Here is a 27,051-nt window from a genome sequence, read left to right on the forward strand (position 1 = left end):
AATAAAACACTTTTTTCTAATAAAGTTACAAATTGATGATAGAATGAATAGAAAAAGAATGTAAGTAAAATTTTATTCAAAAAAATTGTAGATAAAATCAGAATAACTTGAATAACATTCTATATATATATTCTAAACATTGAAATATATTTTTATAACTGTTTATAAAAGTTTGAAAAATTTATAACTAAATATTGTATTTTTTTTTTTTGAACTTTTGACTTATTAACTATAATATTAAAATGAATTTAAAAAAAAAAAGCAATAGCATGATTCGTAATTTTAAAAAACTAAAACTTATATTTAAAAAAAGTAATAATATTTGATGATGATACGAATATTTGATACGATTTACTTTATTTATTTTTTTTTTTCTCGTAAAGTACAGAGATTTTAAAATTATCACGTTCAAGAAAGTGTAATAAAGTAACATTTACACTCACGATCATCAAAGTCCGCCGATGTCGGGCGAATCGTTTGCACGCACGAAATTATACGCGTATTGTTACATCCGCTTTCATTCGACATTCCTTTGAAAGAGAGATTATTATTACATCCTACGGACGCACAAGGAATACAAATGGAAGGCGTGAACTATCGGATGGATAAAACGAGAGAATTAACATAACGTCTCGAATCATAAATTACACGTATATTGTCAAAAATTGATCGCAGTATATAGATAGGTATTATTTATATATATGTAATAGAATTTCCTAAGTACGGTCCTACATTAATTAACAATATATATTTATATTTTTTTTTTATTCTCGTTTCTTATCACACGCTCTTAATGTAATTGTAAATACGAAAAAATTCACCTTTTAACCGTAGACTATCGCGTGTTCTATAAATGTACCCTGATAAACGAGACGTGGTACGTAGTACATATGTATGGGGTTAACGACCGTAGGGGGTGCAGTTGGGTGCGGCTTTTCCTAATATCGTTAAAGGTGGGAGCAAACGCTTCGCCGATTATTTACAGGATACAAAGCAAATAAACGGTCGTGTTTCCGTGTGTATACGCCTTGTTCGGATTAATAGATATAACGTGTGCGTTAAACGATATAAATTTCTTATCGAAACGATAAATTCGTTAATGGAAATAATGTGCGTAAAAGAGAGCATTGTCGACGACGTAATATTTATTGTGGAGAAAATGCTACACCGTTTTTCTTTGGGATATTGTATGAAACTGCTTCGATTTGAAGAATCTCAATTGTTCAATTACAATCGTACAATTTGAATGTAAAAAAATTTTACAAGTTTTTTTTTTTTTTTTTTTACAGCATTATCTCTCTTTAGCTCGACGAGGTACATAGAATAACTTACGTGCAACATGTGAAAAATTGCGTATAAGATTACGTTTATAAGAACTTGATTACATAAGAGAAATATATATGTAATTTATATTAATAGGAAATTACCATTTTTTATTTCTAGATACTACGCAATCACAAAATTATATACGATAAACTAAACTGTCACAGAACGACAGAACACAAAAAATTCAACTACTTAAAAATTCCATTCCTCGTTTATAAATATATAACATTTTTTATTGGTATATTTTTATAATCAACCTGGAAGGAGAGCTATTCTAAAAATTGTGTATATATTTTCAAGAAAGGGAATTAAAAAAGGTGAAATAAAAAATTAATTATTATAATTATACTAATTATCATAACATTACACTTAACATCAAATTACTTTCTGCCATTCATACTTTATCTTGTATTCACAAAAATTTTGACCTGATACAATTATCATTAATAATATGTATATATAGGTATTTATTCATAAAATGATCTTTTATTATTATTATTATTATTGTTATTATTATTATTATGAAATACTTCTATACAATCACAAATGTAACATCTTCCAGGTCAATGAAAAATTGTTATCTCTTTTTGTATTATGAATTTCTTATATATACATTTCTATATATATCATTCATATTAAATAACATAAAATTCGACCAATATCATTAAATTTATCGTTTGTCTTTCTCCTAATTATTTATAGAATATGATATTTATCTATAAAATGAAGTGTAATGGTAAGCATTTATATACACTGCAGCCTCATTTTATTCTGTAATTTCAGTTCCATTAACCACATTCCAACAATGAATGATATCAATAAATTCAAATATTTTGCTACATGCTTTATATTAAATAACTGATTTAAAAATATTATACCAATCTACGTTGCTAATATATCTGTTTTCATTAATAACAGTTTTGTCGGTTTACAATTTTTGAAGGACAATTTTTTTACTGATAATAAAGTAAAATAATATTTTACATTATTGTAATTGTACATTCTTCATATTTCACTAAACCACAAAACTACTATTTCTTTATAAATTATTACGTACATCTAATGCACTAGTGGCAAAAAATGTTCTTGTACCATTCATGTAGACCGCACTGGCCCCGAAAATTGGCTCCATTGGAGCTATGCACAGAGTTTTTAAATAATATTAAATTGCACTCACAGTATATACCTTATTACTGCGAGAGAGATAAAACATGTGACTATTACATAGATGGATTTCCTTGGATTCCTTCTTCTTATATATATTATGAAATTGTCTGCAGTATATTTATATTACCATTAGCTTCTTCCTCTTCTTCTTCTTCCTAAAAGAACATAATGAATTTATATCATAATAAATCATGTTTTTAAAAAAGGATTCATGAAAATAATAAAAAATAAAATTAACTTACTTCGTCAAAACCAAAACAGGTTTCCATCTCTTTCTGTAATTTTGGATCATTTTGTGTATTTTGAGATTTATTAGTTGTTCCTGGTTCAATTTTTAACTCGTCCATTTCTACTTCTTCTTCTTCTCCATCATCAATTTCTTCTCCTGTACCAGTTACAATTCCACTTTCTTGACTCAGAGGATCTTGCATCACTAAATCTCCATCCTCGCTAGCTACAACGGCCATTTGCTGAACAAAAACAAAACAATTAAATTCATTAATATATAAATTACTTTTTAAAAAACACTAATATATAAATAGAGAATAATTTCAAAATATATTTTTTTGTATTTAATATAACGTATACCTGATCAGTTCCTTGATTGTCAGCTAACTGTATAACTTCCAATACAACATATTGTTGTCCATCGCTCCCTTCAACTGCCATCATATCGTCTTCATCATCTTCTTCTTCTTCATAACCTTTAAGTTTAGAAGCTAAATCACCTGTTATCATAACATAACACACGGATATTAGTCAATGACCTGTACACAGATCATATCGTAAGTGTCCCCGTGATCACAATTTTTTATAATTATTTATTCATTATATATGTGTAATAATTTTTTCATTTATAAAATCTAAATATTATTTTAAGCATATTAAATTTGACTTTGTTTCGAATTATACACATATAAATGAACTATTTTTTTCTTTTATAAATAATTTTACCTGTCATGACTTCAACTCTTTGTCCATCTATAATTTGAATCTTTTTCTGTCTACCCATCTTCAATGCTTGTTGTTTTTCTTGAAGAGATGATTCTGGATCATGAACAGCCATATGTCGAATAAGATTACCTTTATGCCTAAATATTAAAATTTATATAAATAAAATTTAAATATATTTTTTAATTATTTTCTATATATTTTCTTGATTTATAAATCGCAAATATTACATACCTAAATGGTCGTTCACATTCGGGACATTGATGTGTTTTCTCTTGTGGTGGAGGGGGAACATAAGAAGGATTATGATACAAATTACAATGCCGTTTTAGAAGTTGTTTTTGTCTGAAGGATTGAAAGCAATGATCACATTGATATGGTTTCTGATCGGTATGAATTAACATATGACTTTCAAGATGACGCGCAGATATAGAAGCATATGGACACAAATCACATTTATAACATTTTTCTCCTTCGTGAGTTTTACTGTGTAATTTATAGCTATATCTACAAAGATAAATTATATTTTTTATGTTTGTAATATACATATATATATATATTTTTTAGGATATAGTATATAGTTTTTCACATAATTACCTATCTGGGAATGTTTTTCCACAACGTTTACATTTCAAAGGTTTATCAGAGGTATGTAATTTTTGTACATGAATTCTGAGATCTGTTTTTCTTCCACAAGTGGTTGGACATAATTCACACTGAAATACTGGTTTATCACCAACTGTAACATATATATTATTATAAATCATATATATTAATCATATGTTAAAATAATTATATATAAAATAATTACATATAAAAAAAATTACATATAAAATATAATTAATATAATTATTATAAATTAAAAAATTTAGCAAGAAAATTATGTAATAAATAAAAGAATTTTTAGCATTAACATACCATTATGTATCAATTTATGAGCTTTTAAGCTATTAGACTGGGTAAACCTTGCTTGACAAAAATCACACTCATATGGCTTTTCTCCGGTATGTATACGCAAATGTCGCTTTAATTTAAAAGTATCAGGACTTGCATATGTACAATGTGGACACTGTAAAACAATTTTAATGAATATTTTAAATTTGTATATGTTTGTAATTAAATAAGATTTCAAGTGTATAATGTACCTGATATGGACGTTCCCCTGTATGACATCGTATATGACGTTTGAGCTTAGATAATTCAACAGATGCATAATCACATTCATGACATTTATGTGGTTTTTCATGAGTATGTCTATATCGAACATGTCTAACAAGTTCACCTATAAATATATATATAAATATACAGAAACTATTATGCCTTTATATTTCAATTATTTGTTTTATTTAATATATAATATATTAAAGAGAAATAATTATTAAAAAATATAAATAAATAAATAAATATGTATCTAATCACTAATATATATAATATATATAATCAAAAACTATTACATTATATACATATATCAAATATAATAAAAAAATTTATTTACCAGAAGTTGTGAATGCACTATCACAAAATTTACAACGATGTGGTTTGGTCCCAGTATGTGTATTAACATGATTTTGAAGCGAAGCTAATGTTTTAAATCCTCTTTCACAAACACTACATTTATGTGGTCTTTCTTCAGAATGTGATTTCATGTGCCGTGATAACAGATATCTATATTATATATATCATATATAAATTAAAAAATTATTTAAAAATTAAATTATAATAATTAATTATGCATAATTTAAAATAAAATAATAATACATGGATATGATTTTACTATAAAAAAATTACCTTTTTGGACTTGTGTAATTACAATAATTACACATATGAGCTTGAGTAACAGTTTGAGACTTTTTAGGTAAAAATTTAATAATTTTTGTTTTGTCATCTTCTGCTTCTGATTCCACAGGTGCTTCATTATCTTCATTATCTTCAAAGTCATAAACTGTAAGGTCTTGTTCCCCTTCCCCTTCTTCTCCTTCTGTTCCTTCTCGTTCTACAGGTCTGCTTTCTTTGTCTTCAGCATCAGGTTGCTGAACTATTAATACATAACTAACTTCTCCTGGATTTGTATCAGATGGTACAATAGTAACTGTTTGATATGCATCTCCAGAATTGATTACAACTTGATTATTTCCACCATTAGCTACATGACTCTATAAAATAATATATTTTTTATGATAATTATAAATATTGTATTATTCCATGATTAAAAATGATCCACTTACATCTTCATCACCATCAACATTTTCTAATTCTTCAATTTCATTATATTGTTCTTCTTGAGGTGTTTCTCCATCATTTTGTACATCTGTTTCTTCTACTTCTTGAATTTGTACCTGTGTCATCACAGGTGTTTCATCATTATTTGCTTGATAATAATATTGGCCAGATTGATCAACAAAATAAGTCCCACCCTCTTCTCCACCTGACAATCCTTCCACTTGTTGTACTACAATAGAATAATTTATAAATTTACAAATTTGTTCTTTTTACAATAAATATATAAATTTTTATTTATTTTTTTTGATATTAACATTGTACATGTTGTAATTGCTCTCCCTGACCTCCTTCTATTTCTTTATTAAATGTTTCTAAATAAGTCTGTATTTCTGTTACGGATTCTTGCCCCTCTTCTAACTTAATTGCTGCTACGTTACTTGTCATGGTCAGATCATTAACTCATACAAATGTACTTTCTCTCATTAGTCTGAAATAACATTAGATATTTTTTATTTAATAATTCACATAAATAATGCAATCATTTTCAAATAACATCTTTTGTCATTAAATTATATTTTTTTTATTATGAAAACATTAAAGTTAACTTTTATATATTTTAAATTATTTTAAATTTACATTTTTCTATTATTAAAAAGAAATTTTATATTTTTATATTTTTAAATTAATTATGTAATAATCATTTTAAAAAAATGTAATACTACAATAATATATATATAAATATAAAATTTTTATTATAAATATATAATATATCTAAAAAAAAAATATCTATATATTCTATTCAATTAGCCATTAAATTAAGATATTTATAAATTACATATATAATTGTATATATATTATATATATTGTAGAAATATAATATAGATATACATATATTGTATATAATACACATATTATATTATGTTAAAATATATAATTTCAATTTCATTAAATAATATTCTTATAAAAATACACAATAAATCTATATATATAATTATAGAATTATTAAAAAACTGAAATAAAGTTTAAATATTATATAAAATAAACATAACAAACATTTCGCAAGAATACGCAAATGTAATTAGTTTTACATTCGAGAAATGTATGAAAACATGTACATGCATACGAACATTTGGAATTGCACCAATTACCATCGGAATATGAGTGGCAATACATGAAACATTATGAGTCATGTAAAATTAAAGGAAAATCAATATCTGAGTAAGGAAATTCAAGGTACAAAAGAGCGGATAGACGAGAGGGGTCAACGAATAATTAACAAGATTGACCACGCTTTGGCAATCTTCGGAAGTGAGCATTGTAATGTTATAGCATTGTAAAGTCAAACAGAATTGACAAGAGCGACACACGCTGCTACAGAACGCCATGTAACACGCGAAGCGGGTAATGCGAACAAGGATGACGCCATGGGCAAAATGTGATTGCGTCGTGATGGGTGAAGGAGCGTGTGGAAATACGTAGCAGGCTTCCAGGGTTCCGTAACCGTGGACTTTCGTCGAACACCGGAGGCTCCAAAGTTGCGCATTCTGTCGGAAAGCTTTTAAGACAACGCGGGTGCTTTCGATTTCAGGACACAGGGGGCATTAACGACAAAAATTTCAGAAAATTATCACCGTCGGCGCTGTCATCAATATGGAGGACGCAACGGAAGGGAATACTGTTCGTTCTGCTACGTGCTACAGATAACTTACCAATCTTTTGCGTTTTGTTCGCGACCGGCGGCCACAAGTCTCTTCAAATATCGCTTAAAATCGTCTTTCTTCACACGGAATTAAGTTTCCACGTTGTGCTAAGTTCGCTTGCTGCACGAAACCTCGAAATATTCGCTTACCTCGTAAAGTCGAGAATGTTCGTGTGAGGGCGTTGTGTAAGACCCGGAGGACAATATGGCCGATCGAACTATGAATGTTCAAATGCTGCGCGTTGGTAGCTGCGCACTGGTACGCGTCACTCGTCATGTTTACACCGGACGACTGTCGTTTTAGGTACTTCCGGGCATTAAATTTATCTAGACTTTACCAATTAATTTGTTATTTTTCACATATTAAGCTTTCGCTTAATAAAATGTATGTTCAATATGCAATTGTTAAACTAATTTAATGATACAATATTATTAGTAAACATAATTTGATAACATTAACTTTAAACTTTTTTTTATATACTTGCAAATAGAGATATATATATATATTGACGAAACAAAAAAGAATCTGACGCCATGCGAAAAGAGCGGGAAAGTTATGTTAACGGGAAGGGAAATGATTAAAAGTTTTAATGGGGAAATCAACACTCATATGTATGTATGAAAGATTATTATTTATTATTTTTTTAATGATTTATAAATGACATAAATTAATGTAATAACATAACCAATATTATGCATATTAGAAATTGTAATAACAAAAAGATAACTATATATACAATTATCAAAATGTATCGTAGTAAAATTTTTTTATTTAAATTTTATAAAAAATTATTTAATTATTTATAATTTAACAAAATATTAATTCATTTTAGATTATTTTATTGAAATATTAATAATTTGCATTAAAATATTAAAAATAAAAAATATATATTTTGATTAATATTTAATCTAGTATATATTTATACTAGATTACATATATCTTTATATATTTTTTTTACTTCATACTCATATGCATTTCAATATAAAGATTTTCGAGCATAGAATATATATACTTATTGAATGTATTAATTAACAAACAATAAATAGATTATTTATACAATCTTATAAACAATACAAATTTATAAAATAATAATTTTTAATAAAAATATATAGTTAAATAATAATATTATTTCTATTAAATATATAATTTATTAACACATTTTATAAAATTATTATGAATAAAATAATTATGTTTATATTTAATATAATTATTTTTACATCATACATTAAGATAGATATTAAATTTAGTATATTAAATGAATTATGTAAATAAAAAAACTAAGATTTGAAAATTTAATCTGAATGTATATAATTTTGATTATTAAATTACAAGGAAAATAGATTGTACAAATTGTATGTAGAACACGTGTAAAATGTTATAAAAATAATTCTAATTATTGATATATTTTTTCTTTTTTTTTTTTTTAGTAATAATACATTTCTTTTTAAATATCATACACAAAAAATAACAATTGATTTTTTTCATATTGATAACGAAAACACGCGTATTTTATATAATTATATTTTATATAATTTTTTTTAACAAAAATGAAAAACAAATATAAACTAGACATAGTAAAAATCGATATAAAAAAGTTGTAATCGTTGCATGAACATAAATATGTAACAATTAAAAGTTTTATTATTTATAAGTATAAATCAAATAAATAACTATTTCATTAACCTATATCTCATGGTGAATGTCACAAGCTTGATCCATTCTAGAATATTGATCCATAGAATTTTTAATATCAATTTTTAAAATATAAACAATTATTATGGCCACTGTAATTGTAACTATCATAGAAAGTAATAGTAAATGCTTTAAAAATACAACTTCACTGTGCATCTTTGTATTACTTTCTTTCAAATGTGCTATCTGTAATTGATTAATTTATTTAATATAATTTATTAATATACATATCATATTTTAATTATTTTATATTATTATATTTTTATATATTATTATATATTTATATTTATTTATATAATAATTACCTTACGAGAAAGTGTATCTATTTGACTATTTTCTGATATTCCAGATATGGAATTTAATTTTAATACTTCATTATTCATAATTCCACCATAGCAACATTTTAATTTATGTTCTTCTGCTGGTTTTTCAGACTGAATAAGAAATAAATTTTAATCATCCATAAATGTTTATATAATTAACTTACATAGATATTTTTTTACCTTCCATAAAGCTGCTAACTCTTGAGCAGATGTATTCGGATCTTTTAATGGAAGGCACATAACTAAAAATTTATCAACATGTAAAAGAGCACGTACATTATGTTCTTGTTGTACAACAACTGAAATTGAGCGTTGTTCTTGAGGTAATAAAATTCCTGAACTTGGTCGTACTCTGAACTTTCCAGGTGATGTCGTTTTTACCTAAATAATATAATAATTAAAAATTTAGATTATGTCCTATATATATTTCTTAAATTTTCTTAAAATAAAAATACATCATACTTTATAAGATAAAGGTTTATCACTAGTCACATTTTTAAGTAAAATTGATCCACCAATTTCATTTCCTGATTTGTTAAAAATAACTGCATCTGGTTCAATAGATAATACTACAAAAGAATAGTGATTGTATTGTTAATGTAAGAATAAAAATAAAATTTTTTATTTTTATTTAAATAGTATTTGTAATAAAATATAAAATTTAATTTACATTGGTCTTCAGTTGATTGTTCTCCAAAACCACCTGGAGATTGTTCTGTTAATGGAGAACCTTCTGCAAAATGTACCTATAGTTATATGAAGACAAATTAATTTTTAAATGAATTTATAAGTTATTTACAGACATTTCTCAATAATTAAATACATACTTTTCTACTATCAAATTTACCATTCATAGTAGTATCTATATTATTTTGTGCTTCTGATACAAATTTGAAAAGATATTCATTACTACCACCCCAACATGTAAGTACATCATTAGGATCAACTAATTCATGTATGTTGCCTTTATGTACAAATTTAATTTTTGGAATTGCTTTAGGTGGTAACCATGATTTTATAATTTTAAATGCAGTATTTAATATCCATGGCATTTCAAAAATAATAATATAATTTAAAAAATTAGGATAATAACTTTTGCAAAGGTTAATTAAATATTTGATAAATTCCATATCCATATTTAAAATACCAGTATCTGACATATCAAAAAAAAGTGATATTTGATTGCCATTAGTTAGTCTAAAATAATATAAAAATTTTAGTTTTATTAATAATATTACTCTAAAAGTAATTTAATTTAATTTATTACAGATCATGTTACCTTTCTAATCTTTCAAACCAATATACAACAAGTTTTTGCAATTGATTAAACTCTTTACTTCCTTTAGTATGTAAACTACATTTAATAACAAACATTGTTTTACCATCTTTATCTTTACCATGAATAAAGCACAATCCAATATCTAAATAATCTTTTCTTACATTTTCTTCTGTAATCTCTGTATGTTAGATAATAATTGATATAAAATTATTAAAAATTATATTTATCATTTTATATGTATTTTTTTATATACATATTTTTTTTAATACATATTAAAACAATTAAAAAATATAGCATACACATGATTATATTTACCATTTGTACCAAATTTACTTCTCCAAATGCAAGTATCCCATAACATATTAAGGGATTCTTGTATATTGTTTTCATTGTGCTCTAAAAACCTTCTTAACCAATTGTTATTTTCTTTTACTCTAGCAATATCTGCAGGGTGAAACTCTAAAATTATATTTAATTATGAGAATAATTGAATCATGAACATTTCTGTGCATTACCCACTTGATTAATTAAATATGAGAGAAGAGAACAAAAACTTCATAAACTATTTATAAAAATTATCCTTATTTTTTAGTGGATGTATATTAAAAACATTGGCCTTGGAATACAACATTAAGTTTAAATTTTACTTTGTAAGTTAATCACATTTTTATAGAGTCATTAAAAAGGAAAAAATCAGTTTTATGAAATAAGAATAAGTATACACACTAGGATCTGGTGGTCCCTCGTCATCCAATTTTTTAAAAAATTTTTCACGAAGATGCGAGATTAATTCTGTTCGTACTTCCATCTTTGGTTAACCTGCTGACTATGACACTTTAACCGGCAGTGAATTACTAATACGATAGCCAGATGATAATTGTTTATCCGAACACCAGATATGCGCGCAGAGACACGCGCATGCTATTTGGACTTTATACTAAATTAATTGAAGTTTTTTAATTTTTTCATAACTATATAATAGGTTTTTTTTTTATATACTAATATGTAGAAAGATTTAATGTATAGTTTGAATCCGGAAATGCCACGTAGTATGATATTTTATAAAATATGGTTTATGAATTATTTCCGTGCAAGATATTACGTACTCAGTTTACTGTCAATATATTTATTTAAGCTTGATTTCCACGTTTACTATATCCATGTTATATCTAATGTAACTAATGTAATAAAGAATCTGAATATACAATTTATATGTTGATGAAAATAAATAAGATTCATTTAAAAAATATTTAAATCACAAAATTTTAAAATGTTACATGTTAATATTCTTCAATAATTAAATTTAAAAAATCAACAATTATCATAAAATTTATGTTTTTAATTTAAAATATTTTTCATTGTGACTATTTTAATTGATAATTAATTTAATTTATTTAAATTAATGTATTATTTATATATGTTTAGATTTATTTTTTTATAAAAAAATTTTTATTGTTATAAAAATAAATAATAAAAAAATTATCAATATAAAATTATTTCTATTATGCTCTGTTATGGTCATATAATATTTTTATCAATATACACAATATTTTTGATTAGAATTTTAATAAATTCTAATTAAATCAATTAAAATTATAAATAATAGTTAAAGATACTAAACATTGTAAAACACATAGATTTATATTCTATTAAAGAGAAAAAATAATGAATTTTGTTAATTAATTAATATGATTTTTTATATGTAAAATATTTACTCTTATTTTTTAAAACTTATTATATTTTATACAGATACTTAATCATGTCGATTTTAAATATTTTTCTTATAATTTAGATAATTAAAAAAAGAAGGATTGGTTTGGAAAACTAGGGAAATTTTAATCGATGTTATAAAATTCTATTAAGTTACTATTTGTTGATTCCATTCTTCATAAATTCGCCATAAAATTAATTGCACTTAAATCCATAGTTGTCATGGTTGAATCTGTACTTAATATGCCTATACAATAATAAATTTTGTTTTGATAAAAAACAAGTTATAAATAGTAAGAATAAAAATTTGACGATACTTGACTTATATAAAATGATAGGAAGGGTGTATGCATAAACGAAGTAATGTTTTCCGATACACGTGCACACAAAGGCACACTGTATGCAATGTATAATATATTTATGTGGGCATTAAAATATGCAGCTAGTTTTATATCGTATGACAATATGTATATGTATATACAATATTTGACATGTCAAATAATTCACAAATAGTTTTTTGCTTTTTTTCTTTTACACATATATCTTTCTTGTCAACAAATAACAAAGGCGTGAAATATGAAAATTTTAATTTACATAAAACAAAATTCTCGAAATATACACGGTTGACTACTATTTTCTTTTTTTGAACAAGATCCTTGGTCAACCTACGTTAACATAGAATTGTACAAAACGATAGATATTTATCGGGATATAATTTTCATCGCGGTAGTAATCATGGTACTATCTAAACGCGTTTCATTATTACAATAAACGTGGATACTTGAGTGTGTGTGTATATATAACCAGTCTGTAACTACTGCTATCATTAAAAATCATATATATGCATGTATATATCCACACACATATTGCAACATGTATATATATATATATATATTTATAAATACATGTGGGGCCATCCTATTTTTTAATCTATCATAGTCCACTCTTATATTAATAAAGGCATACTAAAAATTGAATAAGCATGCTAAGGCATGTATTTCTTATAATGATTTATATATGATTCTTGAAATTGCATAAAAATTCTATTAAAAAATTAATTAGCATATACAATTCAGTGATTTGTATATACAAATATACTATTTTAGTTAGTGGGACAGAATTATTGATCTTATATCATATATGAAGTGCATATATGTCTTAACATATTTTCATAATTATATTTATTGCAAATATCAATAAAAACTTTTTATTGAAAAAATCACATTTTCCCAAAAATTATTTTGATAATAATTTTTATTATATATAAAAGCGTATCTCCCAGTGCCTTTATCATATTAGTTGCAGACTAGGTGAATGGATTAAAATAGGGCAGCCATTGTGAGTATATGTATATTCATTTCAGATTTATAAAACTCTCATATGACAAATTAGTCATTTGAGAGATCTAATAATATAACACAAAAGATTTTGATAAAGATCTTTAAGAATATAACACATAATATGGTTGTATAAAATATTCTGAACACTGTAACATTCAGATGCTGTTCAAGAATATACCACTGATTAATATTCAGTTATTAAATTGTCCATTTATGAATATCCATTTTATATAGTTGAATTATTTTTTTTATATTATTTTTTCTGTTTAATTATTTCAGGTCTGTCCCATTAGACACTGTAATATATTATTTATAGATCTCAGTAATTTGAAATTTTGATCGATAATTGGCTACTCTATCAATTTAATCATCCGCATTATTTATAGGTATCCAAAATATTTACAACTTTATTTGCAGATGTTTCAATTTTTCATAATTCCTAAAATTCAATCTCTCTTTACAATATAAGAGAAGTTCCATTTAAAACTACTAGTTCTGTGTGAAGTTATTACTTATTCTTTGAATTAGTAAAACTTCCATTGACTTCAGTAACTGTTTTATATGCAAAAATTCAGTTACTTTCAGAATTAACTTCTTTTGCACCTTCACCATCTCCTTCTTCACGTGTCATGCTTTCTATAGGTGCTTGTGCATCCTCTACATTGGTAATATTACTAGATGGCAATTGTCCTTGTTGAATTGGTGGAGATACAGATGGTGGACCATTTTGAGCAGCTCCTTGTGGAAATCCTGTTTCTGCCGATACTAAGTGTGATGGCATATGTGGTGAAGCAGTTTGAGATTTTCTACTTTTTTCACCTTTTCTCCATAACGTTATTTCCTAAGAGATAATTTTATTGTAAAAAGTATTTTTAATAAAGAATTAGTAAATTATGAACATATTTTTTAACTTACTTGTTGTTTAAAATATCTACGATCTTCTTCATCCATAAGAACTAAATTAAGATAATATCTAACACTGAATTTTTTATTGATGTCACGCATTGTAGGTGTTAAATCATACCCTGCTAAAAATACTCTTATAGGGATAGATTCGCCTCGGACAGGTGCTCCATCCATTATTTCATATTTTGCTATAGTTTCATTTTCTGTGAATGTATGTGGACCTGCAAATATATATTCTATTTATAACTATAGTATAAGTTATATAACATAAAACAAATACTTAAAAAATAAAACATTTTCTCCAAAAAAGATATTAAAATTAATTAACAGTCCAAACAATATTATTATAACTATTTTTATGAAAAAAGAAAAAATTTGTTATTATACAATACCAGAACCAGTAGTTTCCCGTTTTATTATGGCAATTTCCATATGTTTGATTTTTATTCTAACCAAAAGAAAATATATTTTTCCAACAATAACATCTTTTAAGTGATATCTGAAAATATAAAAATAAAAATTTTATTTTTCTAAATCCAATACTTTTAATAAATATAAATATTAAATCTATAAATATATATTAAATCAATTAAATTTTTCATTACAGTAACTTACTTGCTTTTGTTATATTCAAATTCAATATGCAAACAGTCTTCAATTCCAACTTCCATTTTAATAGGATTATTCATATCCGGATAGGAACTAAGAGTATGCACAACTAATTCAAGTTCTTTAACAATATCACTAAGTCTTCGAACAATTGTAACTTTGAGAAAATATCTCAATCGTACATTAGATCCTGTATAACTTTCAAATGATTTTTCTACATTTGCAAATTCAAAAGTATATACTGTATTATGAGTTAATTCTCCTGGCCTAGCTAATTCTTTAACTAGGCTTGTGAATTCATGATGATTTCCTCTATCATAATATAATTCAATTTGTCCAATAAATTCTACTTTTACACCTTGATGTTCTAATTTACCAGCTTTCCTAAGACTAATATTAATCTGTAATATTAATTTTATTAACTGTATTTAATATATATAATTATATATTAGAAATAATGTTTCAATAAAAGAATAACATTATTACATATATTCTACATTATTACATATATTCTGTTCTATGATTTGAATTTATCAAATTATATAAGATAAGTATATTTATTTAAAGATATTAAATTATTTTGCAATATTAAATCAAATATATATATTTAAAAATACTTATATAAGCATAAATAAATTAGAAGATTATAATATTAATAAGAATTATTAATGCATAATAAGATAAAATTAAGTATTTATAATTTGTTCTTTACGCCTACTTAATTGTAGTTTTCGAATACCCATCATAGGTTATGAGTAACATTCTGTACTAATATTTCTTTTATATTATTAATATCTATTCATTTAAAAAAATGTTTTTACCTTTCCAGAAACGGTTTCACCGTCATAATATAACAAGTGGCGCTCTTTTTTACCATCTTCAGATTTAATATCTGCAGTCTTTCTGGTTTCTGCATCATCCAAAGTAATTTCTATATCAGCCGATTGACCAAACCCAAAGAAACTCTACGAGAAAAATAAAAGAGTAACGTTAGAGAAATTGTCAAATTTCATAATGAATGATTAAAGTATTTCCAAGACAAAGAATTTATTAATCAAAAAGTAACATACCATTTTTCGTAAAAAAGGTTGAGCTTGTAAAAATGATCACACGTTCTATTATAATAGTATATGCGTTAACAAGACCAACGTGTGAAATCAATGAAAAATCCTTGAAGGCAACATTTTTTCACGTAGAAATGAGAAAAGTTGTATTATTTTTTGCTCGCTTCCTCCCAAAAGTCACAAGTAGCCAATATGGCTGCGCACTGTGGCCCCCACCCTTATCATGTACTGTCAAACTTCCAGTCGCATATAACATACAGCAACATTAAAACCGGTAGTATCTAGTATTATTTATATCCATCTTTATTGTCTTTTAACATTTCTTAATGTTAATCGGATAACATGATACGTTTATGTTACAAATATCTCCCTTAAAAACATCTGTTCATTTGAATGTCAGGTGCGTTCGTAATGCTGTTCAATGGCGAATCGGTGACGTTCAAACACCAAACTATATTAATCTACACGTGATAACATGTTTGAATTCCATTTTCAAATCATTTACTTTACCCTAAATTTGAATAGATATAAAGAAATGATCACTGGATATTTAAAAGAAATTTTTTACTAATAACATAACATAATTAGTCAATGTACCCTTGCTTAGGCTAATTGAGTAAAAGGTGAGGACAAAAAAATCAATTTCCACATTCACTATTCATGATAAGCATATTGAATATATCATAATGGGAAAAATTAAAGTAAAAGTTGATGTGGATTATTCAATTATTAAGGAACTATGAAGAAATAATATGAATAGTTGTGTATGAGGTTAGATTCTGTGTTATTTTATACTATAAATTTATTTCCTTATATTCTTATAATAATTATTTTATAATATATTATGAATAACATATATAATGAAATTTCATTAATATTTACGTTAATTTCTATTTCAAGCAAAAACCATAATTATGTTGATAAACAATATTGAAATTTGTTCATATGATTAATAGTTAAAAATCTAATAAATAGTAATAAATCATGGATTATGATTACATGTCATTTCATAGAGAAAAAGATGTTCATAACAAATGCTATGGTGGAAGATTATGGTGTATAAAAGTATGTATAATTATTTTGTTATCTAATTTAAACATTTTTTATAATTATATAATTTAAATATTTTTTATTTGTTTTTTTTATTATAGGATATATGTGGAATTATATGTGCAATTTTAACATGGTTATTAATAATTTATGCAGAGTTTGTAGTAATGGCAGTTATTCTTATTCCTACAATAAATACCTTATATTCTAGCTTAAATACTGCAATATTTCAATCATTGGCTTTTTTAGCATTTGCATCTCATTTAAAGACAATGTTTACAGATCCTGTAAGCAAAAATTATATTTTGAAATATATATAATTAATATATTTAATATATATTAATAACTTAATAAAAAAAATATTTATAGGGTGCTGTTCTAAAAGGAAATGCTACAAAGGAAATGATAGAACAAATGGGATTTAGAGATGGACAAGTCATTTTTAAATGTCCTAAATGTTGTTCTATTAAACCTGATAGGGCACATCATTGTTCTGTTTGCCAAAGGTACAAAAAGTTTATATATAATTTTGAATATCTTAATTTTTATATATATATATATATATATATATATATATATAACATATAAAAAAAATTAAACACATATAAAACACATATAAAAAAATGAATAATAATAAATATTTGCATATTTTATTTGTAGATGTATTAGAAAAATGGACCATCATTGTCCATGGGTTAATAATTGTGTTGGAGAAAATAATCAAAAATATTTTGTACTTTTTACTGTGAGTTTTATTATAAATATATGCAAATTCAAAATATTATTATATAATTTAATATTTATATAATTTATTTTAGTTCTATATAGCAGGAATGTCATTGCATTCTTTATTCTTATGTATACAACAATTTGCTACATGTGTAAGACAGGAATGGAAAGAATGTTCTACATTTAGTCCACCTGCAACAGTGGTATTATTACTTTTTTTGGCTTTTGAAGCCCTTCTATTTGCCATTTTTACAGTTGTAATGTTAGGAACACAATTACAAGCAATTTGGAATGATGAAACTGTATGCATACGTTATTTAAAAAAATTCGTATATTTTCAAATAGATTATTTATTTGCTATTCTTTTTGTAGGGTATTGAACAACTTAAAAAAGAAGAAGCCAGGTGGGTTCGTAATAGTAGATGGAAATCTATTCAAGCTGTATTTGGAAGATTTTCCATTGCTTGGTTTTCGCCGTTTACTTCTCCTCCAAAAGGAAAAACAAAGCAAGATTCTTATTTATATTCCGTATAATATGTATTACGGTTTATGGTTGATTCCCAGGGATATTTAATATTTTTAAATATAAAATAATTATGACGTATCATGTACAAGTGAATAGAATGTTTGTAATCTTATATTGTTACCTAACGTTCTTATTTTATTGCGACCATTTTTTAAAGATACTTATAACGTACTACATTATATGTAGTACATATATATTATAGTTAAAGTAAATTTATAAGCATACGATATAGTATGTTTCTTGTAAAGCTTTTTGTGCTAAAATATTGAAATTATTGTACTGCGGTAATGACAACGCTAAGCTGATTTTTATCTATGATAATATCAACACTACTCGTAAACTGAAATTTGTTTATTGTATTAATATACAATTACATGTTATATCATAGAAATTAATATATAATGAAACTATGCGAATATTATATGTGAATGAATATACGTACATGACATTAGTTTATTCGCGAATTTTAAAAAATTCAAAAAATTAATGAAACTGATTTTTTGCACTGTATTAGAGAATATACATATATATTGCACATTGTGATAATAGCGTAATATATTTACGAACGATTTAGTTTGTTTTTTTTTTTAAATTTAATATATTAATTATCAACTTACAATGTTTCGATCAAATTTGGTGATCTGTAACAGTAATAACTGTTTATAAGATATATTTTTTTTTAAATTTAAGCATATCATAATTAATTACATTTTCTTATTCTTCAATATTGTATTTCTACGACGATACCTGATTTTTTGTACACTTTGTACAAATACACTTTTTTACATTTACTAGTATTGTTTTTGTTCGCCTTTACGAACAGTAAAAAAACTTTTCTTTTATACTTTTTTATATTTAATCTTTTCTAAACACTTTTAAACACTTGATTTATGCAAAATATATTTAACATTGGTGAAATTCAAGATTGTATTTTCTAATTTCGTTAGTTTCCGTTATAAATCTTAAATGTGCTCTTGGTCTTCAGGGTGGGGGCGCTAGGTAGTTGCAAGGTCGTTAAATGTGTATAAAGAAAACGTCTTTCTATACTGTTGTGTGCGATTGCCGGAGTGGCTTTCACTTTTGCTACGACCACGTTCGGTAAGTTTTGATCATGAAAACTTGTAGTTTACTAATCTTTTTATGATAAAGAATTTTTTATAATATAGTTAATATTTAGGCGACTTAAATTCAATGTAGAATTGACGGGATCGTTACATCTTTTCCATAACTAGCTTTAATCGTTGAATAAAAATGAAAGTAAAATTAGTAATTATGTTTAGTTTAATTCAAGTAATGATGCGAAGTTTATTGAATTTAATTAAGTTATCTATTTTATATATAGATATGTATCTACACTTCCATTTTTTGTCTCGATAACTGAAAATTATTTTTATTCTTTTAATAATTTTTTTCATTTTAGTAAATATTAAATATTAAATGTTAAAAAGAAAAATTCATTCAATAAAAATTTTTAAGTATTTTTATTAAATGAATTTTTTTTTAATTCAACCAAATATTTTTAATTGTGTGTAAATTGAAAAAAAAACGAATGAACGAATGTAAGAAGAAGAAACACAAATCTGTTGCGTGCTCGCGAAATTAACGGCAAATAAATTCGTGACTCATGACTGATTACTTTTTTTATTCATCGTGATCAAGGGAAAGATAAATAGAAAATATAAAATATCGTCTTGAAATCAGAATATTATTTAGCTTAATGAAAAAATCTATTAGAAATTTTTCCAATTATTATTTATCATTAATGAAATATACATATAATATCATAAATTGCATTTATAATCTATATCAAAATTGTATATTGGATTGATTAATCATGTTTAATTTCTATAGAAAATAATATTTTGAATAAATCACTCTCGCTTATTTTGATATAAATAAATAAATAAATTCAAATTGAAATTGGCTAACTAGTAATTAAAATTGCAAATCTTTGCATTTTCTTTTCTCCAAAACACGATTTATTTGGCTAGTTTATATCTCAACCATGCGAGTCGAATTATTTTAAATATCATTGCTTTAATTATGTGATTTATGATATTCGCATTTCACGATATAATTCATGATTAATTCATTTTATATTTATCTTTTATTTTATTCATACAATATAATACTTTTTATAATTATAGGGCTTCGATCAACTTTGAATAGGGATCGAAGTATGGCAGTAAATTCTTTCATCTTTATGGTATGTATTTATATTAAATACTTACGTTTTCTTTTATCGGGATCACTTTTTGAAAATGTAAGATTGAAAAATGCTATTAATGTTATTATATAATATTATAATAAATTATAATATTATTAAAATATTATTATATGCAATTAGTGCTATTATGTTGTCAAGGCTACAATAATTTCGATCTTCAAAGTCAAGAACTGAAAAATCAAAACATTAAAAATTAAAATTACATCATAATTTGAAAAATAACTATAAGAATCATTGAAATCATAAAGTCATTTGAAGGTCAATGACAATCTTCTTCTTAAGTTCTTGTTAAGTTCTTGTTAAGTTGTAACCTGATCTTCATAATATTAGGACTTTTTTTCTTAGTTTTGGAAATTATCATCGAAGTATATAGTTCAATCAATTGTATCATGTACCATAACCTAGAATTATTTTTACAATTCCAGTGTATTTCCCTTTTAATTTCTTTGATCACAAATGGAATCGCCTACGATCCAAATGACAAATCGCTTAAGGATATTCTGTTACCAGAGGGTCAATTCGAGGCATTCTATTTAAAGGGATCACAGGATCAGGAACAGAACGCAGTAAGGCCTCCACATCTACACGGCTCCTTTCATCAGTACAAAAACCCTGCTCTAGTTGGCGCACCGAACAGCGCCGCCTATGGTTTTCGTTTCGATGGAAAGCGTCGTTTTAATTACAATTAGATGGATTTACGAGTTTTGCGTGGAATATCTTACAATAAAGTTCATATCACTTAAACAATTGTATTATGCATTGTTATAGATGATATTATTCATTCAATTAAAACCAAATTTCTCGATTAGATTTTCTCCAATATGTAGGAATAACAAGGAAATTTTGAAAAATGTAATGTTGTTCTCCATAGCAAATAGCAATTAAAATTGTACTAATTAGAAAAAATTTAACAAGGAACTCTTCATTTGTGCACATATATTATATGTATTTAAATTTCAATAATTTTTTCAATAATTAAAAAATTCTTTCAATAATTAAAAAACAAATTAATTATAAATCAAACTTTGTATAAACGCACATAATTATGTATCACATCGCATGTTCCAGAGTGATTTAGAGACATGTAGAATGCACAATTCATTTCGCAATAAAAAAGATACCCTGTATATTATACACTCCGTAATTTTCCAATCTTTATTTTTATAGAGACGTTATAGTGAACACTTATCTCAGATTGATTATTTTCTTATTAGAACAAGATTTTCTCGCATACTGATTCCACAGTTTCAACTTTTTACCTATCACTTTCAATTATCATTTACACATTGACGTGTTTTTACTGAATCTTTTTAATAGCTACCACTCGTTCGACTTATCACCGGTTATGGTGATATCATGACGCGATATCTTAACCGAGACAAGTACATTACTTTCGTTTCAATTAATTGGCAACGCAAACAGGTATATCTTGGAATAAGCGAGTAACTTTGGGAGTTTGGGCTTCGTCGTTTTTCGGATAAGAAATCAATGACGATGATTATGTACTTAAATAGAAAATCTCGATGGCCATTTCGCGTTCGTTCCTCTAATTAAAGTAGCTTCGAGTAGGAAAATTCACTTTCGTTGAGATTGCCGCGTTTAGTGGTGGAAATTAAGAGGCGATATTTATGATCCTCGATGTGTATATACATATATAAATGAAAGGAAAAAATATATTTTTGAATAGTGCCTTATTGGCCACAGTCTTTTAACGTTAAAACTTTTAACGTTATATTTAAACGTTATATTCGTTCGCCCAAAACTTTTTGGAATAAAATAATTTTCATTAACTTTTTTTCTTATAAAAGCTTTTTTCGTTTAGGAAATTATTGGATAAACTTGCAAGAATTTTCGATTCTGAATAATTTATTTTCATAATGCATGTCAATACGAATTTATAGGAGAAATAATTTTTTTTAAAAAAATAGTAAGTAAACGTTTAGAAGTATTTTTACATTTTTTGTTAAAAGTTCAAACAATTAAATTCGTAAAACATTTGTTATTTTTTTCAATCAAAAGAACATGATTTTAATGCAAAAGAAATTTCACATTAGAAGAATTATTTTCCAAAAAATTTTTAACTTTTTATCTTAATTAGCTTCTCATTAATTTTTAACATATCTTTACACCTTTCTTTTCTTTTTTATAACATAAATCCTTTGATATATCCAATAAATCTAATTTACCTAATTTACAAATTATCAATATTAAATTTCGTCTAACGCTTCCTGATTCTAAATATCTTCATTTTGATCATATATGCATTATGACTCGAGAGGAAGTGATAGCGTGATGCGCACCAATTCCCGGTGATTCGACGCGAAACAGCCTCTAAGATCAGTCAGTATCTCTATATTTTCCTCTTCTTCTTTTTTTCTTGTTTTATTCAAGAGAAAACCGTCGATTGTAGCAGTACCTACGCAAAACAATGTTGTCAAGTCCAGTTTAAACAGTTGCCGTACAAGTGCCTCTTTGGAAAGAGGGAAGCTTTAAAAGACGTTGCCAATGGATAGATGTCTCCATAGTAGGATCGGTGAAGTGTAGGATCTAGTTGGACGTGGTACGATCAGCGGGATGAGGATCGCGTGTGTGATCACGGTGAGTGAATTGTTACACGACGTGGTGGAACGACGAAGTGAAGGGGTCATTGTGATACGTTTGTACGAATATTTTCGAAAGAAATCGATAAAAATACGTAGATATGATCGATGACGAATGTTTGGAGAGAAGAAGATCGCAAACGAAGATGATTTTTTGACATTTTGTGTCGGTCGTGATATAAGAATGTTAGTTCGATGTATAAAAATTCGTGATTGTAAATAGTTCAATATGGTTTCGTTTCATCTTATTTATTTTTCTTTTATCTCTTTTCTTTAATTGGAGAAGAACGGGAAGATTAAATAATACTCGAAGAATTTGTATTTATAACATTGAAAAATGCTAACGGATTTTTATTCTCTTTTCATGGTTGCAGATTTGTGCCGCATTTATATCAACATTCCTCGGTGTAGAAACCGTGCATTCTGAAAGGTACGTTTCCTTTAAAAATCTTTAACAACGCATTAATCAAAAAAAAAAAAAAAAAAAGATAAAAATAAGTAAATAATATAAAACTTTATTTCAAATATAGAAAGCAAAAGTCAAAGGCCCACTTGCTACAACTCGAGTCCGTAAATAACACAAATTTCAACGTCAGCGAGATAACGTTCACAACTCTCCAACCGGAGATACAACCGGAAAAATTGTTCAACCAGCACGAAACACACTCGAATACACCAAACGCGCACAAACTCGCCTCGAAAACGAGAGGCGCGAGCAAGAAAATCTTAAGGATTCATTCGACTCGTTCGATTCAACCGCGATCGTATCCGTTGAATCGATATAAGGTGAATCGACGTCGAAGGCAGCTTCAGCATTCGGCCGCGAGAACAAAATCGTACGATATTAAGGAGAATTACGTGGAAAATCAACAATTCGAAACAATACAAGGACCCGCGGCAGCTTTCGAGGATGGATCGATTCGAATCGAGCCTATATACCGAGTGAGCAAGAGCAAAAACATCTTCGACTCGATCGTTGACGTGATTCATAAAATAATCAATCCATCGAAAGCGTTGGGCCCCTTCGTTGGACCGTTCCATTTCCCAGGCGTGGGCGACAAAGTGTACATCCGACTTTTAGAGCCGCTTAACTCGAAGCATCTGGTGATACGATTGATATCGCATTCGCCGATCACAGAAATTCAGTCGACGTTCGAGAAAAATATTCTTCCGCCCAGCGAGTTGATAGAACATCCCGAAATTTCCTCGATCGATCACGAGCCTCTTTCTCTGCCCAACAATGAACTGTTGAAATCGTACGGCCAGCACAGCGACGCAGTTCACTCGTCGGACAGTTTGCTGTCATCCAGTAACAATGAGGATCAAGTTTTAAAAGTGACGAATAATTTTGGCCAGAAAGCCAAGGGAAATAATTCCGCAGGAAAGCACAATTTGAGGACGTATAAGCTGAGTTTTAAACATGGTAACGTGAACGGTATTCAAAAAATCAGACATCATAAGAGGAATCCGTCTTCGATAACAAAAAGCAATATCAATCATATTTCTCGTACGAAGCAGGCCGGTGAAATAAATAAAACGAAAGATAATCTTCGATCGAGCAATTATCAAGAATCGTTGAATGATTCCAGCGGCGAAGACGATTCCAAGCTGTTGACCGTCGATTTCCAACAAATTCAGCATCCCATAAATGCTTCGTTCTTCGAGCAAATATCTTACAACACACCAATCACTCCGTTCGAATCATTTTCGAGCGATCAAATATTCTCGAATCCTCGAATCCCAACCTCGATCAATCGACAAGTTCAATCGTACAACGATTCCAACGAATCAACCACTCCAAAGTACAGTATCAAATTTGCGAGTAAGAACATGAGATACCTTAACCTAGACGGAAGCGTGGAGCCCGCCATTAAGAAGGACAGCGATGGCGGGAAATTCAAATCAACAGAAATGGATCCCGTCGTCTCGAAAGTGTCTAAACCTGTCGATAGCCATTGGAGAGTGCTTCGAGGCGTAAATCTACGATCGAAAGAGGCAATAGAGTCGAATAAACAGAGTCATGGAGGTTCTCGAGAAAGAAGCGATCGCAACGATGATGCGTTTTTTAGAGGCATCCCGGAGGTCTAATGATAGCGCGATGAATTATTCACGAGGAAACACAGTCGCGATAAAGGAGCAAGGGTGTTGTTTGGAAAAAAGAAATGGAAAACAAAAGCACGAGATCTGGATTCGACGAACAATGTGGAATCGAGTCGAATATAAATAATTCAGGGGAGCAGCGTGGAATCCATGTCGAGAAATGGATCGCAAAACAGTTTGAAGTCGTTGCAAGTCCATTCAGAATGATGCGTTAAAAATATTTTTTTAAACAAACAGTCTCAGTCTTTAGTATAATCTTTTAGAATTTTTACTTAGATTTATTCTTCTTTGTTATTTTGCTGTATCGCTTGTTGATTTTGTTATGATTCTTCGGTTAATAACACATTTGTTGCACAGTCATTTCTTAAGATTCTTTAGTATAATATTAACTTAATTAATATGAATAGTGAAATCAATAAAAATGTCAATTTAAGTGTATTAAAGTAAATAAAAAATTGGCGCCATTTATTGTGAACAATTATAATTATAATAAGAATAGATAGACTATAAATATTTTTGTTAAAATAAAATTTTGTCAAAAAATAATTGATTTGATATTGTTTTATTATTTATCCAAAGAAACTGTTGTATATTTTAAATATAGAATATTAATCAGATATTAACCATAAATTATAATTTGCTCAATATAAACTGTTAGAATAACATTTTTGCTGATTGTAGGTTTATTTGGAACGTGAAGCTCTTGAAATATTGAACATAATAAATTAACGTGCTCTGATTATTTTAAACAGTGGATCCGTTTAGTTGAAATCTCTCTAGAAGCGTGTAAAATTTATAAAAAGGTTAAACTTCGAGAAAATCAATCTATTCTGAGAAATGAATTAATCAGAATGATTCTAAAAAAAAAAAAAAAAAAAGCGATCGAAATTTATGCGTGATTATGCGATTAGATTAAAAAATTCATCAATTATTTCTTACAATTCATAAATATTTTATATTATTATTATTATTATTTTTTAACATTTCACACTCGATTAATATTCTAATTATCTCATAATTCAATTATTATGCATCACAGTAAAAAGTAAACACTTTGTTTTTTTTTTTTTTTTTATCTTTTACTTTCTATTTCACGGACAATTTTCACTATTAATTGACCAGATGTATATGTAAATTGATTAAAACTTTCTTAATAGCTTTGATAATTCATTTTTTCACGGTCTAACTGTAATACAATTGTATTAAAAGAGTAACTTATGCGCGACCTGTTCATAATAGGATTACACACGATGGAAAGCGAAGCTTTTTTGTTTCATTCGATCTTGGTGGAACGATCAATTGCCACATTCTTCAGAATCACTTTCTTCATAAAATTATTTCATGCAATTCCAACACGCAATATCAATTTCTCGATTATTTATACAAATATTTTTTTAGATATTATCTCCCTTTAAGAAAGATTAGAAAATTGATTATCGGTAATGTCTGTATCTCGTGACTCGTTTTATACGTGACGTATCCGAATAGAAAGATAAGATTAATATATTTATATCAAGAATCGTGAAAAATAT

General features: G+C 26.6%; 4 protein-coding genes and 1 pseudogene across 7 annotated transcripts; 2 read left to right on the forward strand and 3 right to left on the reverse strand.

Moving 5' to 3' along the window:
- Positions 1–340: 340 nt before the first annotated feature.
- Positions 341–7,933, reverse strand: LOC122716879 (transcriptional repressor CTCFL-like). Of its 2 annotated transcripts, none has more exons than XM_043940366.1 (13): positions 7,374–7,933; positions 5,979–6,151; positions 5,670–5,893; positions 5,233–5,597; positions 4,940–5,109; positions 4,590–4,726; positions 4,363–4,513; positions 4,042–4,183; positions 3,679–3,951; positions 3,448–3,584; positions 3,082–3,221; positions 2,736–2,963; positions 341–2,648 (listed from the first exon to the last, which is right to left on the reverse strand). In XM_043940366.1, exons 2-13 carry the CDS (start codon positions 6,106–6,108, stop codon positions 2,589–2,591), a joined length of 2,157 nt encoding a protein of 718 aa, XP_043796301.1. In that variant the 5' UTR covers positions 6,109–6,151; positions 7,374–7,933; the 3' UTR covers positions 341–2,588. The 2 variants fall into 2 exon arrangements, with proteins under 2 accessions (XP_043796301.1, XP_043796302.1); XM_043940367.1 differs by having other exon boundaries at positions 3,082–3,197; positions 7,374–7,928.
- An 886-nt stretch (positions 7,934–8,819) lies between these two features.
- On the reverse strand, positions 8,820–11,751 carry LOC122716885 (motile sperm domain-containing protein 2-like). 2 transcript variants are annotated; one of them, XM_043940375.1, is made up of 9 exons: positions 11,385–11,751; positions 10,974–11,117; positions 10,659–10,836; positions 10,207–10,576; positions 10,050–10,125; positions 9,842–9,948; positions 9,656–9,760; positions 9,362–9,490; positions 8,820–9,242 (listed from the first exon to the last, which is right to left on the reverse strand). In XM_043940375.1, exons 1-9 carry the CDS (start codon positions 11,464–11,466, stop codon positions 9,048–9,050), a joined length of 1,386 nt encoding a protein of 461 aa, XP_043796310.1. In that variant the 5' UTR covers positions 11,467–11,751; the 3' UTR covers positions 8,820–9,047. The 2 variants fall into 2 exon arrangements, with proteins under 2 accessions (XP_043796310.1, XP_043796309.1); XM_043940374.1 differs by having other exon boundaries at positions 8,824–9,242; positions 9,560–9,760; positions 11,385–11,746.
- A 978-nt stretch (positions 11,752–12,729) lies between these two features.
- On the reverse strand, positions 12,730–16,460 carry LOC122716886 (vacuolar protein sorting-associated protein 26B-like). Its single transcript, XM_043940376.1, has 6 exons — positions 16,294–16,460; positions 16,045–16,188; positions 15,230–15,624; positions 15,007–15,113; positions 14,624–14,835; positions 12,730–14,549 (listed from the first exon to the last, which is right to left on the reverse strand). Exons 1-6 carry the CDS (start codon positions 16,294–16,296, stop codon positions 14,280–14,282), a joined length of 1,131 nt encoding a protein of 376 aa, XP_043796311.1. The 5' UTR covers positions 16,297–16,460; the 3' UTR covers positions 12,730–14,279.
- Positions 16,461–16,507: 47 nt separating this feature from the next.
- On the forward strand, positions 16,508–19,978 carry LOC122716887 (palmitoyltransferase ZDHHC3). Of its 2 annotated transcripts, none has more exons than XM_043940377.1 (8): positions 16,508–16,687; positions 16,895–17,058; positions 17,188–17,352; positions 17,439–17,624; positions 17,707–17,843; positions 17,998–18,082; positions 18,156–18,368; positions 18,439–19,978. In XM_043940377.1, exons 3-8 carry the CDS (start codon positions 17,272–17,274, stop codon positions 18,598–18,600), a joined length of 864 nt encoding a protein of 287 aa, XP_043796312.1. In that variant the 5' UTR covers positions 16,508–16,687; positions 16,895–17,058; positions 17,188–17,271; the 3' UTR covers positions 18,601–19,978. The 2 variants fall into 2 exon arrangements, with proteins under 2 accessions (XP_043796312.1, XP_043796313.1); XM_043940378.1 differs by having other exon boundaries at positions 16,520–16,561.
- A 3,241-nt stretch (positions 19,979–23,219) lies between these two features.
- On the forward strand, positions 23,220–25,962 carry LOC122716882 (annotated as a pseudogene).
- The last annotated feature ends 1,089 nt before the right edge of the window (positions 25,963–27,051 follow it).

The sequence above is a fragment of the Apis laboriosa genome, unplaced genomic scaffold (assembly GCF_014066325.1).
Source record: "Apis laboriosa isolate Shangri-la unplaced genomic scaffold, ASM1406632v1 scaffold49_cov149, whole genome shotgun sequence".
In the NCBI taxonomy this organism is placed as follows: Eukaryota; Metazoa; Arthropoda; class Insecta; order Hymenoptera; family Apidae; genus Apis; species Apis laboriosa.